This window comes from Micropterus salmoides, unplaced genomic scaffold, assembly GCF_014851395.1.
Source record: "Micropterus salmoides isolate LMB-PRFRI ecotype aquatic unplaced genomic scaffold, ASM1485139v1 Ms_hic_scaffold_5, whole genome shotgun sequence".
Taxonomy (NCBI): domain Eukaryota; kingdom Metazoa; phylum Chordata; class Actinopteri; order Centrarchiformes; family Centrarchidae; genus Micropterus; species Micropterus salmoides.
In genome coordinates, this window is record NW_024044237.1 from 18,631,864 (window position 1) to 18,655,059 (window position 23,196).

The following is a 23,196-nucleotide window of genomic DNA, read 5'->3' on the forward strand; positions in this document are numbered from 1 at the left end:
TGACGCTCTTTTATAATGTCTGACTCATATGGCGTGTCTCACTCTATCTGTGTCACTGGAACTGGAGTATTGGGTTAGAGCCGAGGGCTGTGTAGGCATGCGTGTTTGTGTATATGTGTGGGTGGGTATGAGAAGAAGTGAGAGTGTGTGTGTGTGTGTGTGTGTGTGTGTGTGTGTGTGTGTGTGAGAGAGAGAGAGAGAGAGAGAGAGAGGTGGTGAAATTGGGATAGAGAGAGAGGAATCCAAGCCGACGGCTTCCCTAATAGAGCATGATTAACTCAGTATAGAGAAGCAGAGAACCGTTGCTTTACAGCAGCATTTTCAGTTAGTTGGATGTATATGTTTAGGATTTAGCTATAATGTCGACAGTACATCTGTTTATGAAAGCATTTTTAATAATGGACCAGCGAATAAGCTTAAAATGGTGGCTGCATATTTTACTGTTTAACCTCCTTTTTGTTTTTTCGCTTGGAGAAGTCCGTTACGTCCTTCCTGAGGAGATGCAGCGGGGGTCTGTTATCGGGAATGTTGCTCGTGATCTGGGGCTGCAAGTAGCGGAGCTCGAAGCTCGTCGTTCCCGTGTTGTTGCAGAAGGAACAAGCCAGCTGTGCGAACTGGACACTGCGTCAGGCAATCTTTTGATCAGCCAACGGATTGACCGAGAGGAGCTCTGCGCGCAAGCCAGTGTCTGCATCCTACAATATCAGCTCTTATTTGAAGACCCCCTTCAAGCTTACAGCTTAGTTTTGGATATTGCAGACATAAATGACAACAGTCCAGTTTTTGCTGCAGGGGAGATCAAACTAGATTTAGTGGAATCCACAGTCCTGGGGAGGCGCTTTCCGTTGGAGAGCGCGCATGACCCCGATTTGGGAACCAACTCAGTCCGTGAATATAAACTGAGCCCGAATGATCACTTTGCACTGGAAATGAGTACTCAAATAAACGGCAATGCGTATCCGGAACTAGTTCTTAAAAAGGCCTTAGACCGGGAGGCACAAGCTGAACATGTACTGAAAATCAATGGAATTGACGGGGGGAGTCCAGTCAGATCAGGAACTGCTTCTATCCATATCCGTGTTTTGGACGCTAATGATAATGTCCCAGTTTTCAGCCAACGAGTTTATAAAGCCTCTGTGCCAGAGAACTCGGCCATAGGGACTGTCATAGCAAGACTGAATGCCACGGACCCAGACGAAGGTGTTTATGGAGAGATAACGTACGCTTTCAGTCACCTGTCAGAGAAGACGGGGAGAGTTATTGAAATTAACCCTCTGAGTGGAGAAGTTCGGGTGGCGGGTCTTATTGATTATGAAGACGACATAACGCACGAGCTGGATGTTCAGGCTAAAGATGGGGGTGGTCAGGCCTCTCACTGTAAACTTATAATTGACGTCATTGATGTAAATGACAACAAACCTATGATCGAGATAAAATCAGCCTCTGCTAACGTGGCTGAAGACTCTAAACCAGGGACTATGGTTGCTCTGATTAATGTTTATGACCTGGACACTGGGAGCAGTGGGCGCGTCACCTGTACAATCCCAGACAATGTTCCATTTAAAGTTGTATCAGAGGTCAAAAACTACTACATGTTGGTGACTGACGGAATACTAGACAGAGAACTTCAACCAGAGTATAAAATTACAGTTACTGCCACTGATGCGGGCTCTCCCTCACTCTCCAATGTAAACGTTATAACAATCCTGGTTAATGACATAAATGATAACCCCCCGACTTTTACTCAGAGCGAGTACAATGCCAACATATTGGAAAACCAGCCCGCTGGCACGTTTGTGATGAAAGTGAAAGCAGAGGACACTGACGAGGGGTCTCATGCTAAAATATTGTACCAAATATCAAGGGACACACACTCAGAGGCGTCCTCCTTCCTTACCATCCACTCAGAAACAGGGGAGCTCTTCACATCACGCCTCTTTGATTACGAACAGTCAGTTCACTTCCAAATTAAGGTGACAGCTCGAGATGGAGGGGATCCTCCACTCTCCACCACTTGCACTGTAAACGTTTTTATTAAGGACCAAAATGACAATGCGCCTGTGGTTCTATACCCTGCCCAAACCTCCGGGCTCATTACTGAAGATATGGTGCCAGCTGAAGCGCCTAGAGGTTACCTGGTTACTAAGGTGGTAGCTGTGGACGCCGACTCTGGCCATAATGCATGGCTTTCTACAGAATAATCACAGCAACGCGGCCTAACCTGTTTATAGTCGGTCTGCACACAGGCGAAATCAGAACTGTGCGAGCATTCATGGAGGACGATGAACCGAAACATACTGTTGTGGTTTTAGTAACGGATAACGGGCCCGAAACTCTCTCCGCCACTGTTACAGTCAGCATAGCAATAGATGACGGGCTACCTGTTTTAAACGAGCTCTTTGAGTTAGCAGATGAATCACAGGATAGTGACAACTTAACGCTCTATTTGATTATCGCCCTAGCAGCCGTTTCCTCTCTTTTCATCCTTTTAATCAGTGGAGTGTTTTATTTTAAGCTCTGTCGGCGTGGCTATGTTTACCGTTCACCCACCGCTAATCTCCCCGTTTTCCCCACGGCCTACTGCCCCCCTCATTTTACAGATTTAAGCCGTTGTGGGACCCTGCTGAAAGATGAGCGCTATGATTCCTTCTTGACCACTGGGTCGTGGAGAGGCGATTTTCGTTTCGGCTCGAACACAGACACTGACACACTGAAGCAAAGAAGTGCAGCCTACCAAAAAAACACCCTAAGGCGCGCCAGTACAGACAGGGCTAGTTTGAAGGTGAGGGCAGGTGCACCGCACCCTTGTTATGTGTTCAAATGAGAGTTGGCCATAACATATTGTAAATACATTGGAAATGTGCAGTGAAGCGATTTGGACTCTCTGACTGTCAAATATGCTGTAATCTGTCTCATGGTTGTATAGCATTTCTAGATGCATTATTGTGGCTGTTTAAAATGTGGACATTTTTTCTACAGAACTTTTTGTGCATGAATATGTTTTCAGTGCATCAATATGTTTTGTAATGTTCTTGGAGTTTTGCTTATGACTTCAACCTCATCCCCCAGACCTGACCTTGCACACTGACAATCTTAACCTTTGTTGTCTATCTTCTAGACAATAGTATCATAGTAGCATAAATAAAGTACTTATTCATTTTATGTTTTGTTTGTAATAGTTTTTGTCAAAGACTGAGAAGGTTTGCAGTTGCTTGTTCCCAAACAGGACAGAGTGTTTATATAATAAGTATGAGTATTTTGCTTTTCCTTATAAGCTCAAACACCTACATATTGGAATATGAGTTGGGAATGGGGAAATAACCTATAAAATACATATTTATATGGTTGATGTGTCTCATTTCAAAATGCATAGTTGACCTCTCTGACTGTATCTACAGTTGTGTAAATGTAGTCCCAGCTATTAATATTTTCTTTGTGGTACATGTGTTTTGGCCTCTGTTTGTGTATTTGTGTAAAACGCCCTTCATACTTTTATTTATTGTCCATTTTTGACTTGGAATACATCGCAGCCAAGTTTTGAAAATGCTATATTGTGTTTTCACAAATATCACAAATACTTTGTTGTTTGATAGTGACACAATAAAAGCTTTGCACTACATGCTATGAATTGAACAATATGTAGACTATGACTGTACCCTGATGACAAATAAACTTAATAAGAGAAGATTGTGTTTTACTTCTCCATTGGCCCAGAACTTGTAAAGGACATTTATAACAGAAACCATAACTGATGATCATCATGACACAAATCCAAGGCAACTGTGATTAACAAGAAAAACTAAAACCTGCACTCTGACAAAGACTTGCATGCGTGTTTGGGCAGTAAGATGCCTCCCTTCAGTGTTGAGCAACCAGTATTTGCAACATATTGGTAAATAAAACTCAAATGAACCTCCTCTAGACACTCTTACTTCTGCTTTAGCCTGAAATGTGCAATTATATAATGTAGTTACAAGTCATACACAATCAATGCAAAACAATATGTGTAGATAATTGCAGATTGTTTTTAGTTATTTTGTCACAAGTTTGCAGCGGATTTGTAATATTCAGTGTGAATGCTTTTGTCAAGTTACATTTTCCATGGATCCATTTTATTATACAATCTGAAATATGTTGTATTTCATTCTGTATACATCAGTAAGTAAGTAGTTTATTGCTTCAATACCAGCACTACTAAAACACCGCCTAATATTATTTAACCAGGGAATACCTATGGCGATGAAGGGATGATTATTTCTAAAAGTTCCGCTATTGCATTCAAGAGTCTGATAAAACAGTTAATTGGTGATTTGTGCTTGTTTCTGCATCACATAAAGTGGCTGAGTGTGCCTACTCTTGCCTTCAACTTACTGTGTCATGGTGCTGAAGCAGAGAGGTTTTGTCATCAAAATAATTCCCATGTGAATTCATGTGTGTTACTGCTCATGTTTTAGCTTCAGGCTCACGTTTGCTCCTATTTTCAACCATGGCAGGAGGGGGGAAAAAAACAGTACTTATATATATATATATATTATCTGGGTCACAAGAATATTGTTTTAAGCATTGTGGTTGACATTATTGGAGAATGATTGAAAATTATGTAGATTTAACAGTGCAGCTCATTTTAATTAACACAGGCGTCACAGAGTTTTCAATGTTTCTGAATACTGAGTGTAGTAAATTTATTTTTTAAATTTGATTATATGTTGTCACCCAAGTACATGATTCTTGCACAGCATTCTACTTAGGTTGTAATGTGATAAACATTGAACTTGAAAATGTTATTTTACATGAGTTGGTAATTCATTTATGACGGCGTTCTAAATAATAAAATCACAAGATGGGGTTGGTTAAGTGAAATGCTTGTTAAAGAATAAAAGAAACATAATGTAATATAGGTTAAGAAATAGGCTAAATGTTACCTAAAAAGTTGTTCAACTACAGGTTAAATTGAAAGTGAGAGCTGACTGGCAACAATCCAACACACAGACTGACAAGAGGAAAACACAGCTCCATTTTGGGTTTGCTAACAATGCACTGGAGTCAGCAGGAAATGGAGCAGAAAAGAGCTGAGCAGGTTTAAGCTTTAGCTTGGTTGACAATATCTTATTCTTTATTTATCAAAATAGCAAAGTAGTCCTTCTGAAATAAGTCAGAAATAGACTACTTTATTCAGCTGATGGACTTGGACATCTGTTTGTTAACTACACCATACTTTGAATGTATCTTGGTTAAAGCAGCCCGTTGAAGTGCTGTGTCTGTGATGACTTCTTTTGGGCAGTTATAAAACATCACAGTGTCTATGTCACAAGATCAAACCATAATAATATTAATTATTTCACTATGGATATGTACTGTACATAATGCGAATGTGACAAGATGTGATTAATATTAACTGTTTCTGTTTTCTTCTTTCTTTTCTTGGTGCACTCTTTGAATGAACCTTCATTTCAATCAAACAGGTAAGATAATTTTTTTTCCCCTTTCTCTTTAAATCTCACACAGTACACTCTATTTTAGTTACTTCACTCTGTTATTTTAGTGTCAACAGCCTCATCAACACCATACTCAACTCTCACAGTCAAAACAGAACACAATTGACCCAGAATGAGTTTCCATCCATTTTCCATCTATTATCTCTTATCCTCTGTATCTCTTTTTCTCTGTGTCTAAACCAACTAATACAAATGTTCATAATATAGGTGTAAGACTCCTATCTTCCCAAATGCTGCTTTTAAATTCATATTCATTCAAGTCTGAGCATTTTAGCTAGAAGTCTTGAAACAAGGGCAGCTGCATTGCTCTTATTTATGTGTTCTTTTTGATTCTATCCTAGGCTTTAAGCTACATGAATATTAAATATCCTGGCTGCGGCTGTGCAATCATTACCTGAATAATTCACAATCATGATGTGCAAACTGTTATGCTCTGCAGCAGTATATGCTAATATTTATGCTAATATGAATAGGGGGACGATGCAAACTAGCATGACCCATTAAAAAGCATTGCTACCTGTGCAGACACCAGGTTTTAGCTACATAGAAAAGAAATGCTGTGAAATGTGTCAGTATTTGTTCATGCCTGTGGATGAGGGCTGCAGTAGATTTATAAGAGTTGATTCCACTGCTCAAATGTAGGTCACTGGATTCATCAGTCAGATTGGATCAAGAAAGAAGAGATTATCAATCTATTGCTCCATCGCTCCGTCTCTCTGTCCTATCTATCTATCTATCTATCTATCTATCTATCTATCTATCTATCTATCTATCTATCTATCTATCTATCTATCTAGTACCGTTTCACTTTCCAACATATGTTCTTAGCATTGTTCAGTTTGCTGTTACATTTTAAAAGGAGCTGAATGCAAAGTATTCCCAGGCTTACCCACTTGTATCTTTCACAACATGATGACAATGGCAAGTTCCTTGTATGATCAAATACTAAGAACACATAAAAATGATCCAAGAATTTTATTGTCCATTCTACAAATACTGACATTTTATTTATATTTTTTGTCTTTTGTATTCTTTGCTGAATCTGCACCATTAAAGGGCTTGTAAAGTTTGGATGCTTCCGATTATAAAGACCAGACGGTTCGAACCTTGGTACACACGTACAGATAATGATGTTGTTTTACTTAGTCACTGGTTGGTGGTGCTGTTGCCTAAGCATACTATTTGTCTAACAGCAGTCTTATTACAAGTCACCGCCCGTCTTTGAGGGAAACAGGCGATGGTTGTGGGCATACTTAATAAGGCTCCACTGTGGATGGTGGCATTGCATTTATTTTGACAGAGAACTACAACATATAGGTCCATATTGTGAGCGAGACCCACGGATAACTGTGTAATTCTGGATCTGATATTCATGGTAAGAAATGGATATGCTAAAGAGCAAAGGGACTTCATTGGATTGGAGAGTCTCCATTTTGCTTTTCTGCGTTGTTGCTGCGGTTAGCGGACAAATACGTTATTCTATACCAGAGGAGATGAGAAAGGGGCTGTTTGTCGGAGACGTTGCAAAAGACCTGGGCTTGGATGTTACAAGGTTGGTTTCTGGTCGGGCTAGAGTTGTTATAGATGGCGATAACCAATATGTCGCGCTGAACCAGAACAAAGGGCATATCGTTGTCAATGAAAGAATTGACAGAGAGAATTTATGCGCCAAGAAATCACCGTGTAGCTTTAGTTTAGAAATTGTCCTCGAAGATCCACTTGAATTGTTCTCCATTACCATCGAAATACAGGATGTAAACGATCATGCTCCTGCTTTTCCCAAAAAGGAAATTAATTTGGAAATAAGCGAATCGACGCCCACGGGGACTGTCTTTTTGCTTGATAGCGCAGCTGATCCTGACGTTGGAATAAACTCACTGCAGAGTTACTCTTTAAAGGAAAATCATCATTTTGTTCTCAAACAACACACTCGAGCAGATGGGAGTAAATATGCTGAAATGATGCTTCAGAGTGGTTTGGACCGCGAGAAGCAGAGCGAGCATACGCTCATATTGACGGCTGTTGACGGTGGGGAACCGCGGAGGTCTGGAACAGTAAGGGTTCATGTATCTGTTCTCGACGCAAATGACAACGCACCCGTTTTTACGCAGTCAGTATACAGAGTGTCTGTCTTAGAAAATGTTTTGAGAGGCACAGTTATTGCTGAAGTCAGTGCCGTAGACGCGGACCAAGGTTACAATGGTAATGTTACATATTCGTTCACCCACTTAGAAGAGGATTCCTCCTGTCCTTTCGAAATAAATTCTTACACGGGAGAGGTTAAACTCACCGCTGCCATCGATTACGAGGTTTCTCCAAATTACGAAATAAACCTTCAAGCAAAAGATCCATGGGGTGTAGTGGGAGCCAGCAAACTGATAATTGAGATAACCGATGTAAATGATAACAGTCCAATAATCACAATGGCTTCATATTCGGGTAAAATATCAGAGGATTCTACTCCTGGCACAGTCGTGGCGTTGATTAGTGTCCAAGATAAAGATTCCGGTAAAAATGGACTGGTTCATTTAAATATAGATGAAAATATCCCGTTCAAGATTAAATCGTCTCTCAGAAACTATTACACATTGGTCACGGAGCAAAGTCTCGACCGAGAAAAGCGTCCCAAGTACAACATCACTCTCACTGCCACAGATGAGGGCTTGCCTCCCTTATCAAGCAAAAAAACTGTCGTTTTAGACGTTACTGATGTTAATGACAACGCACCAGCGTTCAGTCAAAGTGTTTACAGCACTCAGGTAATAGAGAACAATTCCCCTGGTGTCACTCTGTTGCAGATACACGCTACTGATCCAGATCAGGGTCAAAATGCACGCATATCATATTTTCTTATTCAGGGTGATATTAATGGTAATCCAGTCTCCGCATATTTCTCTATTAATACGGAGAGTGGAGTCATTCAGTCGTTGCGTTCCCTTGATTATGAACAAGTCAAAGAGTACAAAATACGAGTTAAAGCGCAAGATGGAGGCTCGCCACCATTAAGTAGCAACACGACAGTTCTTGTGCGTGTCCAAGACCAGAACGACAACCCCCTCAGGTTCTGTACCCAGTCCAGACTGGTGGCTCTCTGGTGGCTGAAATGGTGCCTCGTTCAGCAGATGTGGGCTATCTGGTCACTAAAGTGGTGGCTGTTGATGTGGACTCTGGACAGAATGCCTGGCTCTCCTATAAACTGCAGAAAGCCACAGACAGGGCGCTGTTTGAAGTGGGCTTACAGAATGGAGAAATAAGAACTATCCGCCAAGTGACTGATAAAGATGCTGTGAAACAAAGACTAACTGTTATAGTGGAGGACAACGGGCAGCCCTCTCGTTCAGCTACAGTCATTGTTAACGTGGCGGTGGCGGACAGCTTCCCTGAAGTGCTGTCGGAGTTCACTGACTTTACTCACGACAAGGAGTACAATGACAACCTTACTTTTTACTTAGTGCTGGCTTTGGCTGTAGTTTCCTTCCTCTTCATCACGTGTTTAGTGGTTATTATATCAGTGAAAATCTACAGATGGAGACAGTCTCGCGTCCTGTATCACTCCAATCTCCCTGTGATTCCGTATTATCCACCACGTTACTCAGACACTTTGGGGACAGGGACTCTCCAGCACGTGTACAACTACGAGGTGTGCAGGACGACTGACTCCAGAAAGAGTGACGTTAAGTATGTGCAACCAATGAGTCAAAGTTTGGTTAGTGTGGATGACTCTGGAAGTGAAACTCTGCAGAATGGAGGGCAGTTATCAGCAGCATCCCACATGTCTACTCTGGTAAGTTGACCTGTGCGACATTATCACATCTTAGCTGTTACATCTGTGAGCATACAATATTAATAGAAAGTTCACTGTTATATGTTTATGTATTGATGTCATTAATTTAGCGTTAGTCGTGTGTAAGAGACAGACGGCTTTTTCCGCAGCTCTTTCGCTGTCCGTGGTGCTGAAGTGCACTGACACAATTTGATTATTTGAGGTCGTTGGGTTGACTTTGAAGAGACTTTGGTTGAATTCAGTTGCACAATTCGGTGACTACTACTACTACTAATAATAATAATTATTATTAATTTTTACATTTATCTGACGCTTTTATCCAAAGCGACTCACAGTTGCTACATGTCAGAGGTCGCACGCCTCTGGAGCAACTAGGGGTTAAGGATCTTGCTCAGGGACACAATGGTGGCTTGGTCATTGAAGCCGGGTCTCTCACACCAAAGGCAGGCATCTTATCCATTGCGCCATCACCACCCCTTGTGTAATAATAATAATAATAATAATAATAATAATAATAATAATAATAATAAAAAAGTTTTCACTATAGACTTTGGTTGTGTTTATTTATTTATAGAGACAGTGGCACCATTTAGGGACATATCATGCTAATCTTGAAATCTGACTGTGATGAATGAATGAATGATCCCATGAAATACACAGTATAAAATACTGTAAAATACTGATCCTGCATGTCCATTCCGTGCTCTCTCTCTCTCTCTCTCTCTCTCTCTCTCTCTCTCTCTCTCTGTCTCTGTCTCTGTCTTTGTATTCATCAGGCAGAGGACTAGAATGAGCAAGCATTAACTTATTTTTATTGCCAAATATGCCATTACTATACAGAATGACATCCCAAAGATCAAACTCGTGGAGTTCGATGCCTGGTTATATGAGTTATATATTATATCCTCTAAGTGACGCTGTTGCCTGGTAAATCAATTCTACTGTGCATCCTGAGGCAGTGCTGTTCCCTCCCCTGTCACTGCGTTTTACAAGAGGAGATGATCTCTGTTTCATATGAGCTGGTGATCATCGGCTACGGAGTTGATTTCAACTTCTATCGCTGATAAAAATTAACCTGGAACATTTGCGTTTATTCCTCAGTGAGTTTAAATCTTAATTCCATTGTTCGGTTTGCTTGAAGGCCCTCTTATGACATGGCATCAAAAGAACATCATCGAGACAGAGACGTAAGATGGCGATTTCAAGGGGCAATGTACATGGTTTTCTTTCAGTTTATTTTTCTTTGTCAAACGGAAGCACAGATCCGATATTCGATCCCGGAGGAGATGAAAAAAGGCTCCCTTGTTGGAAATGTCGCACAAGACCTTGGTTTGGATTTGAAAAGACTCCGTTCTGGTCGGGCCCGTATCGTGACCGGAGAAAACATCCAGTACACCGAGCTGAAGGCAGACAAAGGGACTTTGGTCGTGAATGAGAGAATTGATCGAGAGCAGCTTTGTGGAGATATAACACCATGCAGCTTTACATTTGAGATTTTATTGGAAAACCCGATGGAGTTGCACCCTGTCACCATAGAAGTCTTGGACGTAAACGACAACGTTCCTACTTTCCAAAACAGACACTTGGAATTTGAAATAAGCGAATCGGCAGCTCTTGGTTCCCGTTTTGTTTTAGAGAGTGCGGACGATGCTGATGTTGGGGAAAACGGTCTGCAGAATTACATTTTAACTCCAAACAACAATTTTGTTTTGAAACAACATGTTAATCCGGACGGCAGTAAATATGCCGAAATGCTGCTTCAGAAACCCTTAGACAGAGAAGAACAGCCACACCTGTCTTTAAAACTGCTGGCTGTGGACGGAGGGAATCCACAAAGATCGGGTACAGTAAATATAGACGTCAATATCTTAGATGCTAATGATAATGCTCCTGTGTTTAATCAATCTGTGTATAAAGCCACGGTGATTGAAAACGCTCCAAAAGGCACTTACATTGTTACTGTAAATGCCAGCGACATAGACAGCGGTTCATATGGACAAGTAACGTATTACTTTTCAAAATCAAAAGCAGGAATCGCTGATTTGTTCAATATAGATGAGGCTACTGGGAGAATATATGTGGTAGAGGAAATAGATTTTGAAAAAGACAAAAAAATTGAGTTCAGAGTTGAAGCTAAAGATCAAGGCGGACTGACGGATTCTAGCAAAGTTGAGATTGAGGTTATAGATGTAAATGATAATGCCCCGGTCATTAACGTGTTGTCCTTCACGAGTCCTGTGTCAGAAGACTCCACTGCTGGTACCACAATTGGCATAATTAATGTTAAGGATCTTGATTCCGGTGAAAACGGAAAAGTAAGGTGCACGATCGAAGGCAATGTTCCTTTTACAATTAAATCCAATGTGAGAAATTACTTTGCATTAATGACTGATGCTTCATTAGATCGCGAAAAGCTGTCAGAATGTAACATCACTGTTATTGCCTCAGATGCAGGGTCGCCTCCCCTCTCAGTTAAAAGAACCTTTTATCTGAAGGTTTCGGATGTCAATGATAATCCTCCAGTGTTTCAACAAAATGTTTACAATGCGTTTATCGCAGAGAATAACTCTCCAGGTGTATCTGTACTAAGCGTTAATGCTGAAGACCCTGATGAAAACCAAAACGCCCATATTTCCTATATTTTGGAAGAGTACGAGATCGGTGGATCTCCAGTTTCCGAATATGTTTCAGTAAATGCAGAAAGCGGAGTGATACACGCTGTGCGGTCATTTGATTATGAGCAAATCAAACAGCTGCTTTTCGTCATCAAAGCGCAGGATGGAGGCTCCCCTCCACTCAGTAGCAATGTGACCGTGAAAATAATGATCCAGGACCAGAACGACAATCCCCCTCAGGTTCTGTACCCAGTCCAGACTGGTGGCTCTCTGGTGGCTGAAATGGTGCCTCGTTCAGCAGATGTGGGCTATCTGGTCACTAAAGTGGTGGCTGTTGATGTGGACTCTGGACAGAATGCCTGGCTCTCCTATAAACTGCAGAAAGCCACAGACAGGGCGCTGTTTGAAGTGGGCTTACAGAATGGAGAAATAAGAACTATCCGCCAAGTGACTGATAAAGATGCTGTGAAACAAAGACTGACTGTTATAGTGGAGGACAACGGGCAGCCCTCTCGTTCAGCTACAGTCATTGTTAACGTGGCGGTGGCGGACAGCTTCCCTGAAGTGCTGTCGGAGTTCACTGACTTTACACACGACAAGGAGTACAATGACAACCTGACTTTTTACTTAGTGCTGGCTTTGGCTGTAGTTTCCTTCCTCTTCATCACGTGTTTAGTGGTTATTATATCAGTGAAAATCTACAGATGGAGACAGTCTCGCGTCCTGTATCACTCCAATCTCCCTGTGATTCCGTATTATCCACCACGTTACTCAGACACTTTGGGGACAGGGACTCTCCAGCACGTGTACAACTACGAGGTGTGCAGGACGACTGACTCCAGAAAGAGTGACTGTAAGTTCGGCAGAGCTGGTAGTCAGAACGTGCTGATAATGGACCCCAGTTCTACAGGGACGATGCAGCGGATACAGAGTGAAAAGAGCATCCTGGATGAACCAGACTCTCCTCTAGAGGTCAGTTAAACAATTGAACTTCGTCTGTGTTCTCTCTGTGTTTTGTAACTGTTACGGGCTATTCCGTCCCTTATAGCACGTGTTTGCATCACTTGTTAGGAATTATTCTGCTGCCAAACACTTCGCAGGTTTAGCTGTGGACAGCACATAGCTGTCAGACCGGTTATAAAATGTCAATTTGTATCAATTTTGCATTCATATAGGATCAAGTAATGTTCATATTTAATAACATTATTCCCTTATATATCCGGGCGTTTAAAGGAAGTTTAGAGTATTCTCTAAGTTGGGTACCTAAAAGCACCACGTACATGTTTCATAGTCACCAATGATTAATAAAGATAATAGTCCTAAGTCATCTTAAATGACAAAGCATGAACCCATGACGCCGCATGTTAAAGGCAACACATGAAACCACTCATAACCCCGACATCCACATCCTAAGGTTTCGTCACAGGTCACACAATACGTCCCGCATACATTGCTTAGGCTACTATCTGACAGATATCCTTAGACAGACCTTTTGCATTTTAACAGAACATAGGAGGCAGCTTGTAAGTGAGTGCGTTGTTGTAGGGACGCTTTACTGTGTTCCATAATGAATAAAAGCAACGATAACTTTTTATAACTGGGTGATAATGTTGGTGTTTTACTTCATTTACGAGTGGATCATTAATTCATTCAGCTTGAACGGTTGGATATTGTTTAGAACTAAGATTCCACTTTCTTCTTTCTTTTACTTTCGACAAGTCGTTTTGAGGCTTCATTGTTTACTTTTTCAGTAGACTTTGTCTTAGTCATAGTACAATGTGCAACCTTACGTACTTCCTAGAATAGATGACGAGACGTGTTAATTCTGACAGTCTATTTTGGGGCGAGGTCTTGGCTTCATCTGATGGCTTCATCTGATGTTCACCTTTTAGACTCTGAGGGACGCTGCTGGTCAGTAAATTATTTTCTGTGTTGTGTCGTCATGCAGTTCATCCCAAGACTGACTACACAGTGAAGAATGCTGTATGCGTTTTGGCGAGGTTTAAGGCACACAAGAGAGAACATAGTCTCACAGACAGTAAAGGGCGGGGACGTGTTTGCATTGAAACCCAGAAAAGGATATATCAGAACCACATTTCCTTCATTACAACTGGATATAGATCACTCTTTTCTGTTCTTTGTTGCCATGATGAGAACTCGAGATTCCCTCACCCACCGATGCGCAAGATGGCGATTGTTTTATGGACTGCGACGGCAAATAGGACTGCTTATTTTGCTGCTTCTTGCGGTTAACATGGTAGGTGGCCAGATTCGTTATTCTATACCAGAGGAAATGAAGAAAGGCTCTGTCATTGGTAACGTAGCGCAAGATCTTGGTTTGGATCTGAAAAGGCTCCGTTCTGGGCGGGCCCGTATCGTGACCGGAGAAAACATCCACTACGCCGAGCTGAAGACAGACAAAGGGATTCTAGTCGTGAATGAGAGAATAGACCGAGAGCAGCTTTGTGGAGAAATAACACCATGTAGCTTCAGCTTTGAGGTGATTTTGGAAAATCCAATCGAATTGCACAGAATAACTGTTGAGGTTTTGGATATAAATGACCACGCTCCCGTCTTCCCAAATAAAGATAAACATATCAGTTTTCAAATAAGTGAATCAGCTGTAGTTGGAGTGCAGTTTCCATTGCAGAGTGCAGAGGATCTAGATGTGGGGCAGAACGCGTTGCAAGACTATGTTTTATCACCAAACGACAATTTTATATTGAAGCAACATGCAAATCCAGACGGGAGTAAATATGTTGAGATGGTTCTCCAGAACCCTTTAGACAGAGAGAGGCATCCACATTTGTCTTTAAAATTAATCGCCATTGACGGAGGAACACCACAGAGATCTGGTACAGTAAATATAGATGTCACTGTGTTAGATGCCAACGACAATGCGCCAGTATTTAACCAATCAATGTATAAAGCAAATGTGATGGAAAACACGATGAAAGGCACAAGCGTTATTACAGTAAATGCCACAGACGCCGATAGTGGCTCAAATGGTCTCATTACTTACAGTTTGTCTAAAATGAAAGGAAGTGCGGCAGATATTTTCAGTATTGATGAAAACACTGGCACGATTTATGTGGCTGGTCAAATAGATTATGAAAAAGACAGAAAATACGAGGTGAGGGTTGAGGCAAAGGATCACGGTGGCCTAACTGGGACAAGTAAATTTATTTTTGATGTTGTTGATGTCAACGACAATGCCCCAGTTATAAATATTATGTCATTTTCCAGCCCTCTATCTGAGGATGCACCTCCTGGTACAACTGTTGCTGTTTTGAATGTAAAAGATGCTGATTCTGACAAAAATGGGCAAATAAGATGTTCTATAGATGGCAAACTTCCGTTTAAGATTGAATCATCTCTAACGAACTATTATAATTTGATATCAGATCAACATTTTGATCGAGAATCCGTCTCAGATTATAACATAACAATAACAGCCACTGATCTGGGGACTCCTCCTCTGTCCAGCTCAACAAAATTACACCTCAAAATATCTGACGTTAACGACAACGCACCATTATTTGATAAAAAGAGCTATTCTGCTTACGTCACGGAGAATAATCCGCCCTGGAATTTCCATATTTGCTGTCAGCGCGCGAGACTCTGATTGGAATCAAAACGCGAGAATCTCGTATCTTTTAGAGGACACAGATATCAGTGGTAGTCCAGTTTCTACTTATGTGTCTTTAAACTCCGAAACTGGAGTTCTTAGCGCGATTCGTTCCTTTGATTATGAACAAATTAAACAAATTCAGCTTACTGTGAAAGCGCAGGATGGAGGCTCCCCTCCACTCAGTAGCAACGTGACAGTGACAATAATGATCCAGGACCAGAACGACAACCCCCCTCAGGTTCTGTACCCAGTCCAGACTGGTGGCTCTCTGGTGGCTGAAATGGTGCCTCGTTCAGCAGATGTGGGCTATCTGGTCACTAAAGTGGTGGCTGTTGATGTGGACTCTGGACAGAATGCCTGGCTCTCCTATAAACTGCAGAAAGCCACAGACAGGGCGCTGTTTGAAGTGGGCTTACAGAATGGAGAAATAAGAACTATCCGCCAAGTGACTGATAAAGATGCTGTGAAACAAAGACTGACTGTTATAGTGGAGGACAACGGGCAGCCCTCTCGTTCAGCTACAGTCATTGTTAACGTGGCGGTGGCGGACAGCTTCCCTGAAGTGCTGTCGGAGTTCACTGACTTTACTCACGACAAGGAGTACAATGACAACCTGACTTTTTACTTAGTGCTGGCTTTGGCTGTAGTTTCCTTCCTCTTCATCACGTGTTTAGTGGTTATTATATCAGTGAAAATCTACAGATGGAGACAGTCTCGCGTCCTGTATCACTCCAATCTCCCTGTGATTCCGTATTATCCACCACGTTACTCAGACACTTTGGGGACAGGGACTCTCCAGCACGTGTACAACTACGAGGTGTGCAGGACGACTGACTCCAGAAAGAGTGACTGTAAGTTCGGCAGAGCTGGTAGTCAGAACGTGCTGATAATGGACCCCAGTTCTACAGGGACGATGCAGCGGATACAGAGTGAAACGAGCATCCTGGATGAACCAGACTCTCCTCTAGAGGTCAGTTTAATAATACATTTTCATCTATGTGCTCTTTAGTTCACTTTCTTTATTTAGATGCACCGGTATAAACAGCTGTACTTCATAGCGCCATTTTCAGCACCACGGACAGCATCTCAGTTTGCATCACCTGATATAAAAGCTCCTTCTGTTTAAGTATTCATAAATATAGCTTAGGAACGCAGAGGCTCCTGACATAATCGCATACGAACTGTGTCATGTGACTATTTTTTTGGTAGGCGAAATACATCTTTTGCCCAAGTGGCAAGAAAGGATACTGTGGTTTACATTAGGCATACTGGTACCTGAAAAAGTTCCGGTACAAATGCAGTCAGAGTAAAATCATTTACATTTCATCACCATGTAATTGTGTAATGCAGAACCGGAATCCCGATATATTTTCACTTCAGAATATTTAACTGTCTAGCCCTCTTCCCACATTTGCATTGCATAAACCGCTGAATAGGTCCATAAACCAAATTTGTGGATATCATATTTTAGAGGATAGTGCTTTAATTACACATCAGTCTTTCTAGACCCTATAAACCCTCCATTTATTGTAAGTAGACTTTGATGTGGTTTAGATTTTAAACATGATTTTTTTCCACGATGATAACAATTATATTTATTTTAATTTAAATCTTTTTATAGTTATTTTTAGGACCGAGTACGTTGTCACCGAATTGTGTGACCATGAGATCTCGTTTTCTGTTATTTTTGACAGGTGGATTTGTCTTTTACTTTTTACACAGAATCTTTCACAATACAATATGCTGACTTGAAAGTTGTTTTCATTTACCGATGATTTCTTAAAACTCATTCCAAAGTGGTTTTTACTCGAGATAGAGCTGTGTAAAGAGTGTGTGCTTTGAAGTGTTAGTGTGGTAGGGGCCTCGTCTGACGTTCATCTTTCAGACTCTGAGGGACGCTGTTGGTCAGTAAAATATTTTCAGTGTTGTGTCGTCATTCACTTCATCCCCCCGACTGACTACACAGTGAAGAAGGCTCTCTGTGTTTTAACGGGGTTTAGGCCACACAAGAGAGAACATGGTCTCACGACTTGCGTGTAAAGCTTGAAGACGTGATTAAATGTAACACGGAACCAGGGAACGTTTATATAAGAACCACATTTTCCGTCATAATAACTTGATATAAATACTATTTTCTGTTCTTTGTTGCCATGATGGCAACTCGAGATTCCCTCACCTACAGATGCGCAAGATGGCGATTGTTTTATGGACTGCGACGGCAAATAGGACTGCTTATTTTGCTGCTTCTTGCGGTTAACATGGTAGGTGGCCAGATTCGTTATTCAATACCAGAGGAAATGAAGAAAGGCTCTGTCATTGGTAACGTAGCGCAAGATCTTGGTTTGGATCTGAAAAGGCTCCGTTCTGGGCGGGCCCGTATCGTGACCGGAGAAAACATCCACTACGCCGAGCTGAAGACAGACAAAGGGATTCTGATCGTGAATGAGAGAATAGACCGAGAGCAGCTTTGTGGAGAAATAACACCATGTAGCTTCAGCTTTGAGGTGATTTTGGAAAATCCCATGGAATTGCACAGAATAACTGTTGAGGTTTTGGATATAAATGACCACGCTCCCGTCTTCCCAAATAAAGATAAACCTATCAATATTGAAATAAGTGAATCAGCTGCAGTTGGAGTGCAGTTTCCATTGCAGAGTGCAGAGGATCTAGATGTGGGGCAGAACGCGTTGCAAGACTATGTTTTATCACCAAACGACAATTTTATATTGAAGCAACATGCAAATCCAGACGGGAGTAAATATTGTGAAATTGTTCTCCACAAGCCTTTAGACAGAGAGCAACGTCCCCATTTGTCTTTAAAAGTAATCGCCGTTGATGGAGGAACACCACAGAGATCTGGTACAGTAAATATAGATGTCACTGTGTTAGATGCCAACGACAATATTCCGGTGTTTAATCAATCAGTCTACAAAGCATCCGTGATGGAAAACACGATGAAAGGCACAAGCGTTATTACAGTAAATGCCACAGACGCCGATAGTGGCTCAAATGGACTCATAACTTACAGCTTGTCTAAGACGAAAGGAAGTGCAGCAGATATTTTTAGTATTGATGAAAACACTGGCATTATTTCTGTGGCTGGTCAGATAGATTTTGAAAAAGACAGAAAATACGAGGTGAGGGTTGAGGCAAAGGATCACGGTGGTTTAATCGGAGCAAGTAAAGTTATTTTTGATGTTGTTGATGTCAACGACAATGCCCCAGTTATAAATATTATGTCATTTTCCAGCCCCTTGTCTGAGGATGCACGCCTTGGAACAATGATTGCTATTTTGAATGTAAAAGATGCAGATTCTGAGAGAAATGGGCACATAAGATGTTCCATAGATGGCAAACTTCCATTTAAGATTGAATCATCTCTAACAAACTATTATAATTTGATATCAGATCAACATTTTGATCGAGAATCCGTCTCAGATTATAACATAACAATAACAGCCACTGATCTGGGGACTCCTCCTCTGTCCAGCTCAACAAAATTACACCTCAAAATATCTGACGTTAACGACAACGCACCATTATTTGATAAAAAGAGCTATTCTGCTTACGTCACGGAGAATAACCTGGAATTCCATATTTGCTGTCACTTCGAGAATATTTAACTGTCTAGAATCTCCCACTTTTGATTGACATAAACCGCTGGTAGTCCAGTAAACCAAATTTGTGGATATCATATTTTAGAGGATAGTGCTTTAATTACACATCAGTCTTTCTAGACCCTATAAACCCTCCATTTATTGTAAGTAGACTTTGATGTGGTTTAGATTTTAAACATGATTTTTTTCCACGATGATAACAATTATATTTATTTTAATTTAAATCTTTTTATAGTTATTTTTAGGACCGAGTACGTTGTCACCGAATTGTGTGACCATGAGATCTCGTTTTCTGTTATTTTGACAGGTGGATTGTCTTTTACTTTTTACACAGAATCTTTCACAATACAATATGCTGACTTGAAGTTGTTTTCATTTACCGATGATTTCTTAAAACTCATTCCAAAGTGGTTTTTACTCGAGATAGAGCTGTGTAAAGAGTGTGTGCTTTGAAGTGTTAGTGTGGTAGGGGCCTCGTCTGACGTTCATCTTTCAGACTCTGAGGGACGCTGTTGGTCAGTAAAATATTTTCAGTGTTGTGTCGTCATTCACTTCATCCCCCCGACTGACTACACAGTGAAGAAGGCTCTCTGTGTTTTAACGGGGTTTAGGCCACACAAGAGAGAACATGGTCTCACGACTTGCGTGTAAAGCTTGAAGACGTGATTAAATGTAACACGGAACCAGGGAACGTTTATATAAGAACCACATTTTCCGTCATAATAACTTGATATAAATTACTATTTTCTGTTCTTTGTTGCCATGATGGCAACTCGAGATTCCCTCACCTACAGATGCGCAAGATGGCGATTGTTTTATGGACTGCGACGGCAAATAGGACTGCTTATTTTGCTGCTTCTTGCGGTTAACATGGTAGGTGGCCAGATTCGTTATTCAATACCAGAGGAAATGAAGAAAGGCTCTGTCATTGGTAACGTAGCGCAAGATCTTGGTTTGGATCTGAAAAGGCTCCGTTCTGGGCGGGCCCGTATCGTGACCGGAGAAAACATCCACTACGCCGAGCTGAAGACAGACAAAGGGATTCTGATCGTGAATGAGAGAATAGACCGAGAGCAGCTTTGTGGAGAAATAACACCATGTAGCTTCAGCTTTGAGGTGATTTTGGAAAATCCCATGGAATTGCACAGAATAACTGTTGAGGTTTTGGATATAAATGACCACGCTCCCGTCTTCCCAAATAAAGATAAACCTATCAATATTGAAATAAGTGAATCAGCTGCAGTTGGAGTGCAGTTTCCATTGCAGAGTGCAGAGGATCTAGATGTGGGGCAGAACGCGTTGCAAGACTATGTTTTATCACCAAACGACAATTTTATATTGAAGCAACATGCAAATCCAGACGGGAGTAAATATTGTGAAATTGTTCTCCACAAGCCTTTAGACAGAGAGCAACGTCCCCATTTGTCTTTAAAAGTAATCGCCGTTGATGGAGGAACACCACAGAGATCTGGTACAGTAAATATAGATGTCACTGTGTTAGATGCCAACGACAATATTCCGGTGTTTAATCAATCAGTCTACAAAGCATCCGTGATGGAAAACACGATGAAAGGCACAAGCGTTATTACAGTAAATGCCACAGACGCCGATAGTGGCTCAAATGGACTCATAACTTACAGCTTGTCTAAGACGAAAGGAAGTGCAGCAGATATTTTTAGTATTGATGAAAACACTGGCATTATTTCTGTGGCTGGTCAGATAGATTTTGAAAAAGACAGAAAATACGAGGTGAGGGTTGAGGCAAAGGATCACGGTGGTCTAATCGGAGCAAGTAAAGTTATTTTTGATGTTGTTGATGTCAACGACAATGCCCCAGTTATAAATATTATGTCATTTTCCAGCCCCTTGTCTGAGGATGCACGCCTTGGAACAATGATTGCTATTTTGAATGTAAAAGATGCAGATTCTGAGAGAAATGGGCACATAAGATGTTCCATAGATGGCAAACTTCCATTTAAGATTGAATCATCTCTAACAAACTATTATAATTTGATATCAGATCAACATTTTGATCGAGAATCCGTCTCAGATTATAACATAACAATAACAGCCACTGATCTGGGGACTCCTCCTCTGTCCAGCTCAACAAAATTACACCTCAAAATATCTGACGTTAACGACAACGCACCATTATTTGATAAAAAGAGCTATTCTGCTTACGTCACGGAGAATAATCCCCCTGGAATTTCCATATTTGCTGTCAGCGCGCGAGACTCTGATTGGAATCAAAACGCGAGAATCTCGTATCTTTTAGAGGACACAGATATCAGTGGTAGTCCAGTTTCTACTTTTGTGTCATTAAACTCCGAAACTGGAGTTCTTAGCGCGATTCGTTCCTTTGATTATGAACAAATCAAACAAATTCAGCTTACTGTGAAAGCGCAGGATGGAGGCTCCCCTCCACTCAGTAGCAACGTGACAGTGAAAATAATGATCCAGGACCAGAACGACAACCCCCCTCAGGTTCTGTACCCAGTCCAGACTGGTGGCTCTCTGGTGGCTGAAATGGTGCCTCGTTCAGCAGATGTGGGCTATCTGGTCACTAAAGTGGTGGCTGTTGATGTGGACTCTGGACAGAATGCCTGGCTCTCCTATAAACTGCAGAAAGCCACAGACAGGGCGCTGTTTGAAGTGGGCTTACAGAATGGAGAAATAAGAACTATCCGCCAAGTGACTGATAAAGATGCTGTGAAACAAAGACTGACTGTTATAGTGGAGGACAACGGGCAGCCCTCTCGTTCAGCTACAGTCATTGTTAACGTGGCGGTGGCGGACAGCTTCCCTGAAGTGCTGTCGGAGTTCACTGACTTTACACACGACAAGGAGTACAATGACAACCTGACTTTTTACTTAGTGCTGGCTTTGGCTGTAGTTTCCTTCCTCTTCATCACGTGTTTAGTGGTTATTATATCAGTGAAAATCTACAGATGGAGACAGTCTCGCGTCCTGTATCACTCCAATCTCCCTGTGATCCCGTATTATCCACCACGTTACTCAGACACTTTGGGGACAGGGACTCTCCAGCACGTGTACAACTACGAGGTGTGCAGGACGACTGACTCCAGAAAGAGTGACTGTAAGTTCGGCAGAGCTGGTAGTCAGAACGTGCTGATAATGGACCCCAGTTCTACAGGGACGATGCAGCGGATACAGAGTGAAAAGAGCATCCTGGATGAACCAGACTCTCCTCTAGAGGTGAGAGAAGATAATCTTACTATACCATAGTGCCTTAATTTGTCTCTCTCTTATATTTTGTTTTTGCATTGATAGAAAACAGTTGAACGCCATAATGCCACTTTCAGCACCATGGACAGCATCCCACTTAGTTTGAATCATTAAGTGAGAATTCTGTTTCACTTTGTATTTCCAAAATATGAAATTGATGTTTACTTGTTTTTGTATAGCATATACTGCTAATATTTCTAATTATTTTTCATATAATATCTTCACGTAGAATTCAAAGTCTGATAAACGTTTTTTTCAAGGTAACTAACAACATTTAGAAAATGTTGGGATAAGATTTTAGCCAGGCTTGAATATTAAATAGGTTAGTGGTTATGTGATTAAGACTTAGATGAAACACGAATAATGGTAAATTACATTTATCTTTATTTAAACCGGTTGAATTATTTTAATAAATGTCTCACTTATGCACGTTATTGATTAAAGCATCGATATTTTCAGATTCACACAGAGCTTGTGTGGAACTTTTAAGTTAAACATAGCAGTCAGTCTCTTTAGTTGGACTGTTATGCACAGTGTAGTAGGTTAAAGGTTATTATACATATATATATATATAATTTGCTTTTATTATTTTATTTATTTTTTTAATTGTACTTTAGTGCGTTACAATTTCACATAATTAGATTATTGCTTGCAGTCCTAAGGTACACTGCTTTGTATGGCATCATATATTATCAGGGCCCTGGTGTACTAGTAATTTTTTTATATTTTTATGCATGTATTGGTTTCAGTCTGGAGCACTATGGTGGCATCACTACTCTCTGTAAATATGCTTGGTGGTATTCAGTTA

General features: G+C 41.1%; 5 protein-coding genes and 2 pseudogenes across 5 annotated transcripts in view; all 7 read left to right on the forward strand.

Moving 5' to 3' along the window:
• LOC119889259 (protocadherin beta-16-like) overlaps nt 1–5,700 on the forward strand; it is a gene marked incomplete in the record, with an annotated part of 73,367 nt that extends 67,667 nt beyond the window's left edge. The window contains 1 exon segment of the mRNA XM_038700169.1: nt 5,480–5,700.
• LOC119889225 (protocadherin gamma-A11-like) overlaps nt 1–23,196 on the forward strand; it is a 261,420-nt gene that overhangs the window by 91,538 nt on the left and 146,686 nt on the right.
• LOC119889244 lies at nt 226–3,704 on the forward strand (annotated as a pseudogene).
• On the forward strand, nt 6,539–8,811 carry LOC119889277 (protocadherin gamma-B7-like). Its single transcript, XM_038700182.1, has one exon. It carries the CDS (start codon nt 6,878–6,880, stop codon nt 8,747–8,749), a length of 1,872 nt encoding a protein of 623 aa, XP_038556110.1. The 5' UTR covers nt 6,539–6,877; the 3' UTR covers nt 8,750–8,811.
• Nucleotides 10,279–12,875, forward strand: LOC119889251 (protocadherin gamma-A2-like). Its single transcript, XM_038700165.1, has one exon. The coding sequence runs from the start codon at nt 10,434–10,436 to the stop codon at nt 12,873–12,875; it is 2,442 nt and encodes an 813-aa protein (XP_038556093.1). The 5' UTR covers nt 10,279–10,433.
• On the forward strand, nt 13,924–16,645 carry LOC119889233 (annotated as a pseudogene).
• On the forward strand, nt 19,663–22,388 carry LOC119889316 (protocadherin gamma-A3-like). Its single transcript, XM_038700241.1, has one exon. It carries the CDS (start codon nt 19,905–19,907, stop codon nt 22,386–22,388), a length of 2,484 nt encoding a protein of 827 aa, XP_038556169.1. The 5' UTR covers nt 19,663–19,904.

Excerpts from the sequence above, each read along its gene's own strand:
- LOC119889277 (XM_038700182.1), top strand. The coding sequence starts at position 6,878 with ATGGATATGCTAAAGAGCAAAGGGACTTCATTGGATTGGAGAGTCTCC.
- LOC119889251 (XM_038700165.1), top strand. The coding sequence starts at position 10,434 with ATGGCATCAAAAGAACATCATCGAGACAGAGACGTAAGATGGCGATTT.
- LOC119889316 (XM_038700241.1), top strand. The coding sequence starts at position 19,905 with ATGATGGCAACTCGAGATTCCCTCACCTACAGATGCGCAAGATGGCGA.